At 41.4% G+C, this 20,259-nt stretch overlaps 1 protein-coding gene across 1 annotated transcript; it reads right to left on the reverse strand.

Moving 5' to 3' along the window:
• Nucleotides 1–8,732: 8,732 nt before the first annotated feature.
• olfml1 (olfactomedin-like 1) lies at nt 8,733–17,501 on the reverse strand. Its single transcript, XM_033634633.2, has 8 exons — nt 17,001–17,501; nt 13,698–13,801; nt 13,400–13,590; nt 13,089–13,192; nt 12,588–12,779; nt 9,962–10,142; nt 9,340–9,499; nt 8,733–9,154 (listed from the first exon to the last, which is right to left on the reverse strand). Exons 1-8 carry the CDS (start codon nt 17,130–17,132, stop codon nt 8,998–9,000), a joined length of 1,221 nt encoding a protein of 406 aa, XP_033490524.1. The 5' UTR covers nt 17,133–17,501; the 3' UTR covers nt 8,733–8,997.
• Between the last annotated feature and the right edge of the window lie 2,758 nt (nt 17,502–20,259).

Here is a 20,259-nt window from a genome sequence, read left to right on the forward strand (position 1 = left end):
AAGTGAAATTAACAGTAAGAGTCCACACACCTCTGCTGTGATAAACATAAATACAGGTAAAAAGCCTTTAAAATGTGACATAAGTGGGAAAGTTTTTGAGCGCAAGTCAAAATTGCAGAGACACCTAAACAGCCACACAGGTGTTTCTTGCAAAACGTGGGAAAAGATTCAGTTACAGATCAGCATTGAGCGCTCATATAAGAATCCACACAGGTGAGAAGATATACCTTTGCAAGACCTGTGGGAAAAGATTCAGTAAGATGGCAGGATTGGAAAGTCACATGACAATCCACACAGGTGAGAAACCGTATACTTGTAAAGTATGTGGGAAATCTGTCGGACGTAATGGTGTCTTGTTAGTCCACATGAGGACTCATTCAGGTGAGAGGCCGTATACTTGTAAAACATGTGGGAGACACTTCAGATCTAGCAGTAACTTGACATCCCACATGAGAACACACACAGGTGTAAAGGTGCATCACTTGAGCACAGAGGTTCCAGTTGAAGTCACACATATACAGGAGAGAGACTATTAAATGTTGTTGCTGTCCCTGTTTTATATGAGACGAAGAAAGCTAGTTGCTAGGCTAATTTATACAATGTAAAATGCCATAGGCTTGTGCTAATAAAGTGAAAATGTTTTATTTGTTTAGAAAACATGTTTAGTATGACAGTTGTTTTGTCAATGAATTTTGTGAGTTGTAATGGAGCCAAATTGTGTGCCGATACCTTGGTTACATGTTGCTGTTGTTCTTGGATTTATATGAGAAGAGGAAAAGATCGTTAGTTGCTCAGCTAATTTTTACTGTGTAAAATGCCATAGGCTTGTGCTAATAACATTCGCATGTTGTATTTGTAGGGAAAATGTGTTCGGATAAAGACAAGTGTTTGTCTGTGAATGCAGCGAGTTATAGTGAAGCCAATTTATGTACTTGTTTTTCAAATTGTCTCTAATAAGCCATATTTAATGTGTGTTTAATGTGTGTTTTTAACCTACTAAACTTACAGCACTTCACAGAAACCTCCACCGCTGACTAGCGTTTTGGCGGTGTAACTGCAGAGTGACACAGCACAAGTAAAAATGCTCACAATGCCAAAGGCTACGTGCGTAGGGTCAACGCACAACTATAAATCCTCTTTGTGCCGTACCTACAGCATCAGTTCAACACAGATGTATAAATTCCCTGTCAGAGTCACTCCAGACAGGAGGGCTCTTTGTGCTTGGATTTTCAAAGTTGGGTATATTTTTTTCAACATGTCATAGTTTCAGAGCTCTTAGTGAACAGATTTATGTAACTTTATACAAGAAATAAAAGTTTAATAAAGGCCAAATAATTTTTAAAAACATACTCTACCAAACAGTTCATTTGTCCTCTTATGGTAAAGCATACATAAATAACACCTCATATTCCATGAATACTTTTATTATTATTTTCCACAGAAATTGAACTGTTTTTGTCAGTTGTACTCTACACCTACATTAGGAAAACATTCAGCACAACGTAGTGGCTCTTAATAAGTATAATTAATATAATATTTTCAGTGTTTTTTTTTTTTTATTTGAAGGTATGCTTTTTCATCAGATTTCTGACATTTCCTCTGAGATTTTTCTGCTTCCATTGGGAAAAAAAGAAAAACAAAGACAAAGAAGTAGGAGGTTGGGGAAATCCCTTTCATCCAGATGATAACGTAAGCTCATATTTGTATAGTGCCATACATAAATAACACCTCATATTCCATTAATACTTTAATTATATTTTTGTCATTCTCACATAAATTGAACTGTTTTCCTGAGTTGTATACCACACCTACATTAGTAAAACATTCAGTACAACGTAGTGGCTCTTAATAAGTATAATTAATGTAATATTTTCTTTTTTTTATTACAAGGTATATTTGAGACAAGGGCCCAACCTGAGGGGCCAGCATCTTTAATTCTTCATTCAAGTATTCTGCTGTCTGTACAAAACATCATTCAGCTCTTGTCAAAGTTTTATGATTAGTTCAAGGTTTATTGTGATTTTTCTCCATGTTGACCAAAACCCAGTCTTTTCTTGCAGGCAGATGGATACAGCTTTGTGAATATCGGTCATGGGACTGCAGTGTCCCTCCTGAAGATGTCTCCAAACACTGTGGATTTGATGATCAAAAGAGAAACAGAAGCATAGACTGACCTGGAGAAGAGAGACCAACAGAGACATTCATGTTGCCTCTCATATTTTTATACACAGAGGAGACTGACCTGTTGATACCTGTTGGCACTATTTATAGTAGAGATCTTCATAGCCTTGATTAAACGGGGTTAAACAACTGAATGTAGTGGATCAAAGCGAGATGTCGACAAAACGGTACAAAACCTCAAAACACCATCACTGTGGTAAATATATTTTAATAGAAAAGAAGCTGAAGATATGACCTACTCTGATGCAAGTAATTACTGTGGTCTCTGTACAGATCATCTTTTTTGTCCAAAACTTATAAATCCTTTATCATAAATTAGGTTTTATTTCTGCAGATTGACATATGGAAATGTAAAAATGTCACTGAACCTGAAGGACCACATGTGTACTGATGTGGGGGATTATATAGGTACAGACATGACGACAGTTTAAAAACGCTAATAAAATGTAAACAGGTGAGTAATATAAACATTCACCCCCGTACCTTTGTCATGAACAGAGAAATTAGCTATAGAGACAAAAAAATGTTTTTATACCAGGCAGTAAACATGTTTATTTCTGCTGTAGGGTTGGGCATTTAAACATGGGGGTCTGTGGGGACTGAAGCCAGTCTCCAGTGACCATTCTAGAAACAGGCACCTTGGTGTTGGCGTCATTTTTCAGCCCTGGACGTTGCTGCTTGCCTGTTGATATAAAGGAGGTGTGTGTGCATGTGTGTGATTGATCTTTTGCAGTGGCTGAAGGCCTCAGAACACTTCCTCTCCCCTTTCCGCAGGGTTTACAACCTGTCTGATGAGTTCATCTTCTTTGACCGTTTCTCAGAACTTCTGGATATGTAGCTTTGCTTTAAAATGACATAGTGAACCAGATGACTCAGTGTAGCTGCTTGTTTAAAGAGACTCCAGGTGGCAAAGCTGTTTTATACCTGTTATGACACCTGTAGCTGATTCATTATTTAAAAAGCTTCACATGAACTCAACATCACTGAAGATAAAATAAATGTCACTGTACATAGTGTCACTTTATATGTCTGAGTGTTTTATTGAATGCAACAGCAAACCAGTGCAGTTCAGACATTAGTGTGACAGAGTGCGCTCAGTGGACGGCTGGGATGGCGGCTCTCTGTGGTTTGGCTCACTTCCACTCTCAGGAGCTCCTGCACACAAGAGGAGAACAAGAAGTTAGCGTACACACAATACACAATAACATACATTATCTTTATAAGTCAAAAGCTCAGACTCATCTTTAGTCCACAGCAAACAGCAGCAGCTCAGGGGGTGTAGTAAGACAGGGAACATGAATAATGGTTAGTGAAACAGATTAATAATCTTTCGGTTACTAAATAAGTGATATTATCTAAAGAAAAATCACATCATACTCTAGCCTAGGTCACTGTTTTAGTAAGTCAGAGGCTCATACTTACTTTTTTCGTCCATGGTGAACAGCAGCAGCTCAGGTGGTGGAGTGAGATAAACCTTTAGTATGACAAAAAAAAACTGTTAGTGAGACAAATACTCTTTGAATTATTGAATATTATGAATATAATATGTTTAAAATAGTTATTATACCTTTGGCCATGTGAAGGCATTTTAGTCTCTGGAGGCCAATGTTCAGTCATCTGATGGTCTGAGAGTGGTGTCTTGTCTTCTCTTTAAATTTTGCAGCTTTGTTCTTCTGTCAGTGCCGTCGTCTTCAGTGGTGACCTGGAGAAAACTGTGTGTGTGTGTGTGTGTGTGTGTGTGACAATGACAGAGAGATCTGGTGCTGGTGTTCATTTGAACACAGACCAAGATGACAGTTTGTCGCCCCGCCAGATGCAAAGGCAACTTCATCTTCCTCAGCCCTGCCAGACGCAAAGGCTACATGCACGGGGTGTCAACAGCCCCGCCAGACGCAAGAGCTACCTGGTTCATCGCCAGCCTTGCCAGACGCAATGGCCGACCCTCAGGATGAAAGAAAGGTTGATCAATCCACCGAGCAATGAATGAGGAGATACTCCCTAAACATCCCAGTGCAAGACGCTACCTGGGGTCCTAAAAGCCCCACCAGACGCAAAGGCTACATGCATGGTGGGTCGACAGCCCTGCCAGATGCAAAGGCCGACCTTCAGGATGGAAGAAACATCCATCGATCCACAAAAATGAGGAGATACTTAAAGTCCCAGTGCAAGATGCTACCTGGGGTCCTAAAAGCCCCGCCAGATGCAAAGGCTACCTGAGGCTTTTCTTGCCCAGCCAGACACAAAGGCCAGCCCTCAGGGTTGAAAAGGGTGAATCCAATGGCCCCAGGGCAAAACGCTACCTTGGGTGTCACCAGCCCTGCCAGATGCTAAGGCTGCCATGGGAATCACTGGTCCTGCCATGATGTTTCATGCAGGATATTCAGCCCGTCCATGGTAGACTCAATCCCAGTCACCCTTCAGCCCCCCTCTCCCTCTTCGCAGCAGTCTCCTCCCCATCACTGTCTTCCCTGGTCCTCTTTGTGGTCATCTACCCTGCAATCAGAGGCTCACCATCTTCCAAGAGGTTAGCACCAGGGTAAGCAACAGGTGCTCATCATGCTGCAGGAGCAGTATGACAAACACCTCGAGGGGGAGGTGGAAGAGCAGGTTCAGGAGTAGCAGGAGCAGCAGGAAAATCAGCGAAAGGATCATCAGGGAAAGCAGGAGAAAATGCAGGAGGGATAGCATAAGGGAAAGCAGGAGGAAACGCAGGAGGGAAAGCATAAGGGAAAGCAGGAGGAAACGCAGGACGGAAAGCATAAGGGAAAGCAGGAGGAAACGCAGGAGGGAAAGCATAAGGGAAAGCAGGGGGGAATGCAGGAGGGAAAGCAGGAGGGAGGAAAGCAGGGGGGAACACAGGAGGGAAAGCGTAAGGAGCATAGGGATAAGCGTAAGCGACAGGGTGCGGCACAGGATATGGAGCAGGGTAGAAGGCAGGAAAAGGGAGAGCAGGACCCTCCACCCCAGGGTGAGGTGGTAGGGACCGACGTTCTCCCAACCCTACCTGAGGCCCAGCCTCTTCAATCCCGTCCATGTCCTCCACCCCGACAGGCAGGACTGGGTCATCGGGGGGGCTCACACTGCCACCTAAAGAAGAAATATAAATATAAATAAAGTCACATTCTCCACTTGGTGAAACAGAACAAGTTGTTGAATCTCAACCAATAAGCTGTTGTTGTTACAAATACTCTTTGAACTATCTGTGTGCAGACTATCCAAGAAAATGTTACCCACAATTCTACATAATAATAACCATGCTCACATTCCAGGTTTTGCCTCTGACAACACATCTTGTTTCTTATAAGCACAATAAAAGTCAGACTATAGAAGTCAGAATAATCAGACACAGTTGTGTCATGAGAGAAGAGATGACCTGACACTGTGGGAACTGTGTGTTTCCAAGAGGAAGTCACTGCCTCAAAGATAAGCTGTGTTAACACTGAGATGGAGCCAGAGCGCACAGACCTGCGCGCGCAATTACGCACAATAAAACGTTGACACTTTTAGTGAATTATGCACAATAAATAAAAGGGCCTCTGTAGAAGATAATTACAGCAAAATCTGTTTTTTCTCGGTACACTAATTGTTTCTATTCAGTTAACGTCACTCTTATTTATGAGTTGCAAATCACACGGCGCAGAGGAGACGGTGGCACTTTGGACGCAGGACGCGCACAGTTACTGCATGAAAAACCACCCTCATCTCTTCTCTTCATAAGAAAATACCACATGAACGAGCGAAGCAGATTGCCATCTATTCAGAAAATACTAACATGTCAGGTACAAGCTGTGAGTGCAGACTGAACAGCTTTGGTTGTAGGTCCAATAACTGTCACACACTTCAGTTCACTTCATCTCTTTTATCCAGACTCAGAGCAATATATTCATCTGTTTGTGCTTTTTGTGGAATTTCGGAAAATTAGTTCACTAATGTGACAAATGTAACTTAAAAGGACCCGACATCATGTCCGGATACATTTTAAGCAGCATACTCAGCTATCCACACAGAGGAACAGGCCGCGGTTTGTTTACACCTGCGCGTGATGACGTCCTGACGTTTGCTCCTAAACGTTCCATCGTCTCCATGGCACACGAGATAAAAATATTTTTTGGCATCATTCAAAAAAAAAGAAAAGGTAAAGTCACCATCTTTATCGCAAAAATTTCGACGGACGAGTTTGGAAAATGCAACACCCTAAAAAAAATAAGTGTTTTCTAATCACTACACCATGGTGAACACCTTCCACACCTGTCCCGACACATTCAGCGCATGCTCAACATATAATCATTATTTTACACTGAGAGAAAGTCGAGTTTCACTGTTTCCAGCAGGTCGACTAACATAACTGATTATCTTTACATTCAACAATTAACCATTTAGCTGAAATTCTCTTTTTACGAACATAAATAACAGGTCTAAATTGACATGATATTAATAAAAGAGGTCTTACCGGCAAAGGAAGTCATCCACCGCCAGGCTCTGGTCAGCAGGGGCTCCACCGCGGGGGGTCCGGACGCCATGTTGTCAGCAGGTTTGATGGAGTTGAAGTTGACCTCGTTAGGTTTTTCTTCAGCTCAGTGATCCAAGTGTTTGTTCTCTAAGGGTTGTTTACAACTTTCCAGCAGAAGGTTTTGCAGTTCAACTCGTGGTAAGTCCAAGTGCAAAAGGGGAGTTTGAAAGGTCTGCAGCCTTTATATACTCTCAGTAGAGCCGTTCTGTTGCCATGACTTTTACTGACGCACGTGTGTGTGTGTGCGTGAGCGACTGAGAGATCATATACAGTAGCCTACATGGACGGTATATGGAGGCTGTTGGGCCCCCTGAAAAGCACCAGGTACCCTGTATGGCTTTGCTTGGAGTATGCACACCTTTGTAAAATGGCACACGCTAAAACGAACAGCAACATTTCCTCACATTTAGCTCCAAACTTTTAAATAAAAGTGGTGTGACTTTTTTTAGTCACTTTGTTTACCAGCTTTACAGCAACCTTTGTAAATTTTGTCACATTGACCTTTCTTGTAAAATGACATTAAATAGCCTACTATAATACAACTATGTCAAACTTCAATCTAAATGTCCTTGCTTCATCAAGCTTTTACTTTGGTACTTCTGCTGATCTTCAGAGTGAATTTGCATATTAGCTCAATAATTAGTGTTACCCAGCAAGTTTAGATATAAAATTTAATATTTAGATTAAATGTTTAACATTTAGATTTAACATTTAGATTTAATATTTTTTTTATATCTACTATTTTTTTAATCTCATTTTTTTACACATTTTTTGTTTTGTTTTAAATTTCTTCTTTATAACTACTATTTTATTCACTACTTTATTACTCAAAAGAATTTGTTTTGTTTGTTTTAATTCCATTTTTTCTCTTTTTTATTACTATTAGTTTTTTGACTATTTTTTTACTTTAAAAACTAATTTAAACTAAACTCTTTTTTATTACTAGTATTTATTTTATTTTGTTTTATTAAGAGGATTAATGTAATTCTCCTTATCTCCAACATACTCTTCACCATAGGCAAAATGTTTTTTTCCAGCATTAACCTTGATACTTTTCTTTATTACATGTTCCCTTTTGTATGTGCTATGTTAGAGACAAGAGGAAGAGTGGATTTCTACTGTCAAGCCATTAGAGAAGGATAACAGGTGTGTCAGTTGGGGCTTGGTTGGTGATGAAAGCTGCCTCTATATATGGCAGTTGTCACCAGAACAGCAAAATTCAAATGCAATAGCCAGGTTTCAGCCTGCAGAGGGCAGTCACTATGCATATTTTTAACACAATATGAAGAATTCAAACACTCAGATGTTAAGATTTGGACCTGAATTGATCAACTACACTACTAAATATCCATATACATTGCTTTTGAACAGAAAAAAGTGGTTTGGGGGTTTAGTTACTCTTTAAACACAAAAGAGACCATATATTCTCTACATCAGATGCATTTCAGTTAATCAGTGTCTGCTGGTGAGTCTATGCCCAACGCTGGAAGGCCTAAAAGGTGACACAAGAAGAAGTACTATATGAGATTTTGATTAATAATCACCATCAATTTTAAATTACAATTGTTGAATCAGTTAATCCATGTTTTAAACTGTTATTAAGCATCCTTTTTTATGTTCATTATGTCTATTTTCACGTAAAACTCACAGTACTTATACTGCCCTTATTGTAAAGCATTTTGTGATGCATTTCTTGTGTGAAAGGTGCTATATAAATAAAGTTTTTAGTATGATTATCTTCCACATGCCTCTGACTCTATTAGACGCATTCTGTGCTGTCATGCTGCTCCGTCATCACTTTGCAGTAAACCCCATTTAGCACAGTGTGCTATGCTTTATCACTGATGATGACAAATTTCTTCATCATCACTGCTCTCTGCATCATAATAAAGTGTGTAAGAAGGAATAGGCCTGATCTACTGTTAAAGCTTCCAAACTACCTTCCCTCTCTTGTCTCATATGACACAGTCCAGTAACTACTTCACCGTATCTATCCCATATGCTAAGCACGAACCCCGGCAGAACTCAGGTACAACACACACTTTAAATGTTCTTTATTGTGGTGATACAAAGTATAAAGCCTGTAAAAATGTATAAAATGCCTTTGCTTTGACATGATCTTTATGTCTAACGAGTAATAGTTACAAAGGTAGTATCAACTGCCAGCAAAGGATCACTATACTGAACAATAGTAGAATTTAAGCTACTCATCAATAAGTTTCCTTCATTGATGGTCCGATGTTTTTTGCATAGATTTTTTGAAGTGATAACACAAGTTTTGAAAGGATGAGGACTGTAGATTATCTTCATTCTTCAGTGAGTGGGTCATTTATGTGTCTCTCCACTTTGTATATTGTCTGGTAGCCGTCGTCCCAGGTGTACAGCTGTTTGTCTCCGGGGTGGTAGTTGATGCTGCTGTGGCTGGTGTAGCGCTTTGGGAAGAATATTACAGGACTCTCACCACTGCAGATGAATAGCACAGGAAAGGGAAAATGTAGAATGAAATTAAGACATTGCTTCAGTTATGAAACTATGATGATGTGAATGCAGTCTTCAGTCTACCTGTTTCTGTTTTCCAGTGGATGGTTTCATGTAAGAGTGCATGTTTATGTGAATATCTAGGCTATACTGTATTTTGTTGGTCTGACCTGTGGATGGTGTCATGGATGTCGTAGAGACACTGAATGGTGGAGCGACCTCCGTAGCGTGTGTTGTAGACCACATAGAGAGTTCCACATATTAGGAAGGCTCCCTCAGCATCACGGCTTCTGCATTGTGTATCCCAGGTATACTCTACTGCCAAACTTACTATGGTGAGGAAGCAAAAAAAAGTGCTGATTACAGAGCAGGCTATGGTACTCATCCATCCATCCATCCATCCATCCATCCATTTTCTAACTGCTTATCCTCTTGAGGGTCGTCGGGGGGCTGGAGCCTATCCCAGCTGACATTGGGCGAGAGGCAGGGTACACCCTGTACAGGTCGCCAGACTATCGCAGGGCTGACACATAGAGACAGACAACCATTCACACTCACATTCAAACCTAGGGACAATTTAGAGTCACCAATTGACCTATCCCCCACCTGCATGTCTTTGGACTGTGGGAGGAAGCCGGAGTACCTGGAGAAAACCCATGCTGACACGGGGAGAACATGCAAACCAGGAATTGAACCAGGAACCCTCTTGCTATGACAGTGCTAACCACCACACCATTGTGCCGCCCTATGGTACTCATATATCTATTTATATACATCAGGGTAGTACTCTACCTTTGTCCAGTTTGGTGATGACCAGGTTTCCTGCATACTCAGGGTCTGCATGGATGACCCAGAGGCCGAGTTCATCTACAGCCAGGTCCAGGAAGGTGTTAGGGTTCAGACTGTAGACTGGTAGACGACCTGCTCCAGGTAGCAGTGTACTGTCCACCACTGTGCCATTCAACACGTCTACCTTTATGTGATGGAAACAGATGGCAGTTGACAAATTCAGAAATGCACAGCTAGACGGCACAAACAAGACTAATGGCGTGTCTCAAATCTAATACTTCCCTTAGTACACTTCTATGTAGTGCACTGTGTGCACTATGTACTCATTGGCGTAGTGCGCAAATTTTGACAGGTTAGTGTTGTCTCAAACCAAACATGGCCATTGTGCACTCACTGGAAATGACGACCGTAAATTAGCCAGTTAGCAAATTAACATTAGCATTCGTGTTATCATTCACGGTACCAAATCATTACAGACTGCTAAATTAACCTAACAAACATACTGCTGGGTTATACCCGACAACAGTATAGTATTGCTTAGTGCAAAAACACGTGTATTTTTGTAGAATGCAGCAACGTTCACTGTCGCACAGTCCTCGGCTGCCATTTCCAGTTTGAAAAGTGGTCCCTCCCCTTCTGCTACGTACAGACTCTACAGCCATGCTAGTGAATCTGTGAGTCTGTATACACACTTTTGCTTTTAGCTATGCTAATGTCAACATGCTAACATGCACATAATGACAGTGCTAATTGATATTTAACATGTAAGTCAGCATGCTAACATTTACTAAATAGCACCAAACCAAATGGCTGTGGCTGATGGGAATGTTATTAGATTGTAGGGTATAAGTATGCCTTTAGCCTGGCGGGAACTGCCCATTAGTTCGACAGCCCATTGGTTCGACATCCCATTGTTCCGACCATATTAAACTCATTGTTCCGAAGTCCGTTCCGAAATCATCATGATGCCCTGTGGTTAAAGTCTGGTTAGGTTTAGGCACAAAAACCACTTGGTTAGGGTCAGGAAAAGATCCTGGTGTGGGTTAAAATGAAAAAGAAAGTGACAAACACATAAGCCGTGAGCCTGCTCCGCCTCAAGCCGGTCGCGGCGCACCATACGCCCGCCGCGAGCCGTTCAGCACCGACAGTCGGACTAATGGGATGTCGAACCAATGGGCTGTCGAACCAATGACATGGACCCTAGCCTGGCATCACCAGACCAATTTGCAAATTTAAGTTAGTTTGAAACCTCTCTGCTTAGTTAACTTTTGATGTTCAAGAGGTATTATCCTTGGATGTGATGTTAGATCAAATTCTCCTGGATCCTGCAACTATGTTTGTTATCTACAGGAGGTAATTACATTATAATATGATGTAAGTATGTGATGTGACATGACTTAACAAGACATAACATAATGTAATGTAACTTAATGTAAGGCAATGTAGTGCTATGTAAAGTATATGTTACGTTATAGTTATAATAAGTCAATGCTGACTTTTGGTTTCACATGAGACATGAACAGCCGTCTCCTAGGAAAGACAGTATGTTTGTTTGACCCATCAACTCCCCCAACCTTACTCCCAGTGCTCACACTTTATACTGTCTGTGGGGGCGTCACATTAACCACCAGCCATTATGTGACATTGAAACAAGGAAATTGTGTGTACACAAAGACAAAGGATCCTACTTCACTTTTCGATAGCATCCTTGGTGCTGGCATGTAATTTTAACACATTATGTGCCACCATTATGTAATGCGGTTATAAGAGGTCATGGTCATTTCACTTATTTTTATGAGACCAGGCTGCCCCAGCACAAGGTGCACAAGCCAAAAATAATGTCTTAATGTTTTGGGTTTTTTTTGCGTAAAGCACAGGGCCTCCTTAAATTGTAAATCATCATATTAAATCATCATATTAAACCACCTCCGTATCAGATAAACAGTTGTGACTGAACCGACCAGGGTCTGCTTGGCTGGATATCTGTTTGTGCGCGAGAGGGACCATATTTATCTGCCAGAGCAAATAAAACATGAGCTCACAGATTTATCTTGTTCCCTGGCTAGGCATCATCCTCTGGTAACTCTAAGTGTACAAAATTCATAGCAGTCCATCCAATAGATTATCAGATATTTCAGACAATGCTGTTAAAGACACTATTTATAGGCTGTGTGGATATGGGTCTTTATTTGCTTTTAGCAGTGCAATTGTTTTTTTCTGAAATGTATTTTCTGAAACACACTTCTCTTCAGTAAACTCTCTGTAGCGATTACATTTGCTCCCAAACGCTTAAAATATTTTGAGAAAATTGAGCTCATTTTACTGGAACAAAGTTGTTTCTTTTGGCATTGTTAGCTCACTGACCTCAGTTAACAGGAAATAGGGCAACAAGATGAAATAAACCTAAGTTAATCTCCAGCCAAAAGCTGCACTGCAGTTTTACTTCAGCACCGACAAAGTCCCAGATCATTGAAATGCAATCAGCAGTTGCCAAGCAATGTGATCCTTTAACATGACCACTAGATAAACAAAATGTTTTTTTCAACCCCTTTTATATTTCACAAATCTAGTAGGAACAATGAGCTACCTTGATGAGAAACACATTGATAACTTTACTTCAGTCACACACCTTCAGTATCTGGTTGGGAGTGTCTGCCTTGTGGTAGTAGAGGAATCCATTGTAGACCACATGACCTGTCCCCTGCCAGGAGGAAGGCAGCTGCACCACCCTAACTGGTGGTGTGGTGGTCCTCTCCGTGAAACTGTGCAGAGAAACATACTCCAGCAGGGTGTCGTTACGAATTCCACTGAACAGGTAGACCTGAAAGGTTTCCAAAAAATGTAATTACTAACTCAGCTTTGACATCCTATTCTTGCTATAAATAAAATGATAATATTAATATCTGGTATTCATGCAATGTGCAACATTCATATATTTACATTTCTCCCTTGTTGATCAATGTCACTGAGTGAGTTAGACCAAAAAAGTACAATTAATCTAGATTCATCCACCAGCAGCCCCACACTGAGAGCAAGATAAGCACAGTCTGCTGCCAAGAAAGAGAGATGTCTCCCCATTGTAATCAGTCCATTATTACTGTAAACATGTAATTCTTTCAAAAGAACAGACCTTCGCTGATCCTTTAGAGGGGTCCTTGAACCAGGAACCATAGGTGTCCCCTGTCTTCTTCACAATCTTGACAGACTTGATTTGATTCAGGGTTGTGTTGCAGTCTGTGGATGTTGGAAAGAAGACTGTGAATAAACTGAAGCACAATGAATGTTGTGTACAGGACATTTTGTATCTGTTCCTTTTTCCTTTAAACCACTAAACAGATAAATGCTGTAATCTTTGTCCTGCGCCACCCAAGTGTACACACACATACACACACACACACACACACACACACACACACACACACACACACACACGGTACCTACCATGCTCCACTCTGATCGTGGCTTTCTTCTTCAGCTGGTCCAGTTCAGCAGCCTTTAGCTGTTGTTCCAGCAGCGCCTCTTCCATCTCAATGTCTGTCTGGCTGGGAATCTTGTTTTCAAGATATTCCAACTCTCTCTCCACCCGGTCTACACGCACAGCCACACTGTCCACCTGGCTCTTCACCTCTGATCTATGGGGCAAAACAGTTTAATTCTCACAGTTCTCACATACCTTAAGTAACTACAGTAGTTCCTTCATTAAGTCGCACGATGAAGTCGCGTTTCACGACAGGCCTACCTCAGAACACTGAGAGTGGAGAGATAACCCCTGATTTCAGAGGAGAGGTCATAGGTCTTCTGGGTGACACTCACTGTCTTTTGCTCACATAGATTCAGACGCTCCTGATGGCATGAACACAGAGAAAAAGTGTCAGGAATGCAGAATTCAATTAATGACAGATGCCTTTTGACATTCTTCCTCTTACAGTTGTTGAATTCTTGGGAATAAAATGCACCCTTGCTCATTTCAATAGGCTGTTAATGTTAACCTTAAGGGCCCTGATACACCAAGCTGAGGGCCTTCCATTGGTCAATGTCAAGCTGTTGGTGAGCGTCTGTCGCCTTAGTATGTCCTGCACCACTGGCAAAAGTTGGCCCTTGTTGGCCCTTGGCCAACTCAGCATGTTCAATTGACATTGGAAATGGCTGAGCCCGATTGTGAGTGAAATCACTCTGATCAGCACTTCAGCTCAGCTCAGTTCACAATAAGCAGGAGTGAGGAAAGCAAACAAACAACTGAAGTCAAAAGAGCGTGAGATTGAAACATGTTATATAAGGTAACATCTTTTTAGCCATTGAGCTCTTTAGCAGAAATGAGTCGGAACTGTTTGTGTCATGGTACACTAGTGCACGGTAAACATCATTTGCTCTTGCATCATTGGGTTGTGTTATTGCTAACTGGCTAATTAGCGTCTTGAAGCTGTGCCTTTTTGAATACAGAGTACTGCTGGTTTGGGAAGTTATTTACTTTCACGCCTGTGTAGAATGTATGTGTGAGGCGACAGAACAGTTGGCCTTGTCGCCATGAGTTCTTTGATGTCAGTTTGGTGTGTTGGGCCTGAGCTGATATTGCATCGAAATGTTGACGTTTGAGCATTTTTGTTGTCACATATTGTTACTTATGTAAATGTAGCAATACCACAGTGTAAAAGTAAAAGTACTGAATTCGACGTTTTACTCAAGTAAAAGTAGTAAAAGAAAAGAGTATGAGCACCAAAATATACTTAAAAGTGACAAAAACAAAAAGCACTCATTTCCCGTTTCAAAATCTTACTATATAATGACAAAACTCTGTCTGTGGGTGTGTGTGTCTGTTAGGGATGGGCATCAATTTTCGATTATCGATGATTGATTGTTAAGGCTTTTGATCGATCACAAATAATTTTGATCGATAGTCGCAGTGTTTCCTCTACAATGCCTGAGCCAACGAGACCCCCCCGCCCGGCGAGTTGCCGTGCCAACGAGACCCTTCCGCCCGGCGAGCATGGCGGCTCGACGGGCCTACGAGACCCCCGCCGGACATCTGCCAGGCAAAAAATCAGAAACAGACGGAGGCTCTCATCGCTCTCCAAAGCCTCGGCGGCTTCCCTTGAGGCCTCTGAAAACACTACGCCATTGAAAGACGGAGGTTTTGCTGAAAACTGAAGCCTGTAACTCTGGCTGCCAACAGTTGTAAACACCCAGGGGTGAACTGCGCATGCGCGCCATTCTTCCTCTTTGGCCTGGGGGGTTGCTCAAAACTGGGGCAGCTGCGCTCTCTTGCGGCAACAGTCTGCACTGCACTCTTTTGTTTTCTCTCTTTTGAAATACTTGCTTATCAATTAATCGATAATTGATCATTAATTTTTTTGATGATCGAATAATGAATTTTGATCGTTTGCCCATCCCTAGTGTCTGTTCCATGTTTTTCTCCTCACTGACTTGGTCAATCCATGTGAAATTTGGCACAGTGGTAGAGGGTCATGGGAGGATGCGAATGAAGCAATATTACATCAATTGGCCAAAGGGGGGCGCTATAGCAACCAATTGAAATTACAAACTTTGAATGGGCATATCTCATGCCCCGTATGTCCTAGAGACATGAAACTTTGCACAGAGATGCCTCTCCTCATGAGGAACAGGTACGAACCCTTCAGAACTTCTGGTTATATAGATTTTCCGCCATTTTGAATTTTTTGAAAAACACTTAAAATCGATCTTTTCCTAGGAAGTTTGACCGATCTGCATGAAACTGGGTGAACATAATCTAGGGCCCAATATCTAAAGTTCCCTCTTGGCAAAAGTTGGAAAACTTACTAAAACTGAGCTTCTATAAGGCAATGAATATTGCGGAGGGCGTGGCTCATCACATAAAGGTGTATAACATCTCAAGGGTTTCACCGATCACCACGCAACTTTGTAGGCATATGACCACACATAATCTGAGGGGACCCCTCCATTATTGACCCAATCAAACAAAATGGGGGTGCTAGAGAGCTAATTTCTTATCTAGGCCTAACCGCCATATGGATTTTTACTAAACTTGGTAGATATGTAGAACAGGATGCCTCAAGGTGACTGGAGAAATTTAACTGTAATTGGCAACTGGGTGGCGCTATAACAACAGAAAAATGATTAAAAATGGCTAAAATGCAACCGATCACTGTGGCTCCCCCTGTGGCCGAATGGGTTTGGTTTTTTTTCTTCTAATTTTTGGCTTGACTAAGTCATGGTATGGTATGCTGTACTCAATGGGTATGAACTAGTAATATGTATTATAAAGTATTACTGAATTTTAATTTGTGACACATTCATCTGTAAATCAAGTTAATGTTTAGCTGGTAAAGGTGGAGCTAATTCTAATTACTTATACTGCTGGGGTAAAAATCTGTCAGTTTTCATATTAGTTGATTTTTATTTTGTATTAATAACATAAAAGCTTTAAAATAAATATAGTCGAGTAAAAAGTACAACATTTACCTCCAAAATGTAGTGATGTAGAAGTATCATGCTGCATGAATGGAAATACTCAAGGAAAGTACAAGTACCTCAAAAGTGTACTTACTTACAGTACTTGAGTAAATGTATTTAGTGACATTCTACCACTGGCTACTGCTACACTTTGTCTTAGCATTAAACCCTGCTGGCGTTAATGACACAATATTCACACTAGTACCAGACAACACTCTGAAATGAAATACATTAAAATCCTTACCATGACATTCAGTACACTGTATCTCTACAGATCTGCATAGCACATTCATTGATATTTTCTAGAGATCTGTTGACTCAACTAGATGCCCACAACAGGAAGACATTATGAAACTGAGAGGATGCCAAAAGTGTGTCAGCCAGATGATCTGACCACAGTGTAAACATAACACGTGATATTTTCATTATGTAACTCATTATTCTGCTCATTTTAAGGTGTGATGATTGTAACGTAGCAAGAAAAGCTGAAAGTCATGTCAGGTCATGTGTGAGTAGCAGCTGCAAGCCTGAGGTTACAGTGCTCCGATTTCAAAGGTAGCTGATGTTAAATGAAAGTGAAGCAGGCACCTACCTCCATCTGAGACAGTCTCCTCTCCAGGTACTGGATTATAAAGGCATCCTGGGAGGAACCCTGGCTCTGGACTGAACCCACAGTCAGATAGAGGGACAGGAGAAGGACAGGAACCCCTCTGCCTAACATCATTAGCACTTCTGTCACCAGGTCAAGACTAAAACTGCTGCTGCAACAACTTCACTTTTTCTGCTTCTGCAATGCCTTGCCAATGACAATGAGACTTTTTCCTGTATTTTTGAAGCACTCCTGCAGAGAACAACCCTCTGAACAGTCTTCCACACTGAAAGCAAGAAAATGAGATCAATCCATGTGGCTTCAGTTGCAGTTGAAAACAGTCTTGCCGTGTTGAAAGAAATCCTTAACGGTGCTTTAACGGCTGAATATTCTTTTCTCCTCCTGTTGTGCTCAGTAAGCGTTTCACCCTGTTGGAGCTCCAGAACTTTCTGTCTTGTTTCTTTAAACAGTTGTTGCTCTAGTGGAATTGGATCCAAGTGAACCTCACCCACGGTCCCTCCCTTCCCCTCTCTCTCTCCTCCAGTCTCTGTGTCTGTCTCTCTCCCACCCCCTCCTTCTGGAGTTTGTATACTTGAGGTATGAAGGAGAAAAACCAAAAGAGAAGGGGGAGAGAGAGACCAGAAACAACCAAGACAGTTCATATCCTATTGGTCAATCCTGCAATTTTCTGTTGTAATACTCTCCAGATGGTCCACTGACACGTCCTCAGTTCTCCCACAGAGAAGAAACTGTTCAATAAAGTTGTTAACAAGGCTGTAACCAATAACAGCATCAGTACCATATCATCCTGCAAGAAATATACACACAGCTAATCATATTTGAATCTGAAAACTTCATTAAACATGTTAAATCTTCATAAGACTACACAAGTAATTTGTTATCTTGCAAGACACAAAGGGTGTTTCCGCTGGCAGGATTGCAGTTATCATTGTAATACAATATTATATAGACACAAAGCAAATATTACATAGCTTCCTTGTCATTTTTGCTCCTAATTCTATACTATAATGTCAAAGACATGCTATTATCTAATGTCCCCATAACTTCCCAAAGTAATGATTATTTTGTCTGAGGAGACTGAGGGCTTAACAAGTCAGACTATACAACAAAAACAGATTTCTGCCTTCAAGAATCCATGTGTGAACATTTTTGGCAGTCTGGTTCCAGGTCTTGTTACCCTTCATGGTGATCCAGGTGACATTCTGACTGATTCAGGTCCAAAAGTTGTCACTGCCATTAAGGATAATTTTTGGTTCGCTGCTCTTGGTTGACGACTTTAATCTCCATCTGGTGCTTTTCAGAGCCACCTGGGCCTGCTTCCTGGGCTTTTTTGTTATGACAGACAACATCTGGTTGTCAGCTTTCAACACTCCACTAGATCTGGCGCATATTGAACACAGAGCTTTGCTTAGAGCAGCAACTTTATGTGAATGAGACAGGGATAATGGAGGATAAGACGCTAATGTGCTAACAAAGCAATATACCAAATACCCATCCTCATTAACACCTTCTGTTAAGATCTTTAGTATTTTATTTTTGTCAGGCCTCTGCATTGTACTAGGTTTCTACCATGAGATGGCGCCACATCACAACAAGAATACGACATATTACAATATCTTGTACAGTCTTTTATGAGCAGGCCTCACCGCTACGGCCCCACCACAGCCACCCATCTCCCCACCAATTCACCTGTGGTCTGTAATTATAGCCTGCTGTTAAATCCTCTGCAGAGAACAGTGGTAATAATAAGGCAGCAGGAAAAGACAGAGGAACTGTGACCGACCAAGTTCATGATTAGAAATGCACTCAGCTGCTGTGGTTTCTAACCTTTTGTCTTGAGTCACCTTAATACTACAGAAATGTCTGTGTGTGACTCCAGTCTCATGAGCTGTTGAACCAAAGTGATTTTCCCTTCTCAGGGGAAATATGTAGAGGAAATACATCTATGATGGTCTCTCATCCTGTTAAGCTCCTGTAGAAGCACTGAAAGGACTGGAATATATCCATTTTACTGCAGAGGTCTAGACTCAAGTCACAGGACTTAGACTTCAGTCAGACTCGAGCTACAAATTTGATGACTTTAGACTTGACTTGACAAAAAACAAAAAAACCTTGCAGCTTAACCTGGGGGCGGCACGGTGGTGTGGTGGTTAGCACTCTCACCTCACAGCAAGAGGGTTGCCGGTTCGATCCCGGGCGTGGGAGCCCTTCTGTGCAGAGTTTGCATGTTCTCCCTGTGTCATGTTCTCCCCGTGTCAGCGTGCACTCCGGGCACTCCGGCTTCCTCCCACAGTCCAAAGACATGCAGGTTGGGGATTAGGTTAATTGATAACTCTAAATTGTCCGTAGGTGTGAATGTGAATGTGAGCGTGAATGGTTGTTTGTCTCTCGGTGTCAGCCCTGCGATAGTCTGGCGACCTGTCCAGGGTGTACCCTGCCTCTCGCCCGATGTCAGCTGGGATAGGCTCCAGCCCCCCCGCGACCCTCAAGAGGATGAAGCGGTTAGAAGATGAATGAATGAACTTAACCTGGACTTTAACACCAGTGAGTGACTTCACTCTGACTTGAGCTTTTTGACTTACATGATACCTTATCTCTTAACCAAAGATAAAAGAGTATGTTATTTACAACATAGTCATTTCTTGAATTAACTAACGTTAACACTATTCACTCCCTGCAAGTAGACACTTACTTCCATAGATCCACTTTGTCTGAAACAATCCAACAGCATCCACGTCATCAAGTTTCAGGAGAGAACCATGAGAAACTTAGATTACATTACTGAGCACTTGACTCAGAACTTGCCTCTCTTGTCTTGTAACCTCACTCAGGAGTTAAGTGCAAATATTTGAGACTTGTGACTTGCAGAACAACTGGTTCCACCTCAGCTCACTGGACTAACACAAACTGCTGAAACCTCAAATAAACATCAGATAAACTTCTAAATATATTTTCGCTGAGAGAGAAGGACTATGGATTTTGTCCCCTATCACTTACCTTGGTTGCACATTAGCAAGGGATCTCTTATTGGCCAATGTAAACGGGAGGAATGATTACAGCATTGTTCATATGGCCACCTGCCTGTTGTCTCTAGATAGACATCAAAAACTGTAATCTACTCTTGAAGTAAAAGCAACGGTACTGAACTGCATTCAAAATGTTCCTCAAGTTAAAATACAGAAGCAAAAAAATGTACTAGAAGTATTTAAAAAATGCTTGCAGAATGAGGGTGGCACAGTGG

Source organism: Epinephelus lanceolatus, chromosome 5 (genome assembly GCF_041903045.1).
Source record: "Epinephelus lanceolatus isolate andai-2023 chromosome 5, ASM4190304v1, whole genome shotgun sequence".
In the NCBI taxonomy this organism is placed as follows: Eukaryota; Metazoa; Chordata; class Actinopteri; order Perciformes; family Serranidae; genus Epinephelus; species Epinephelus lanceolatus.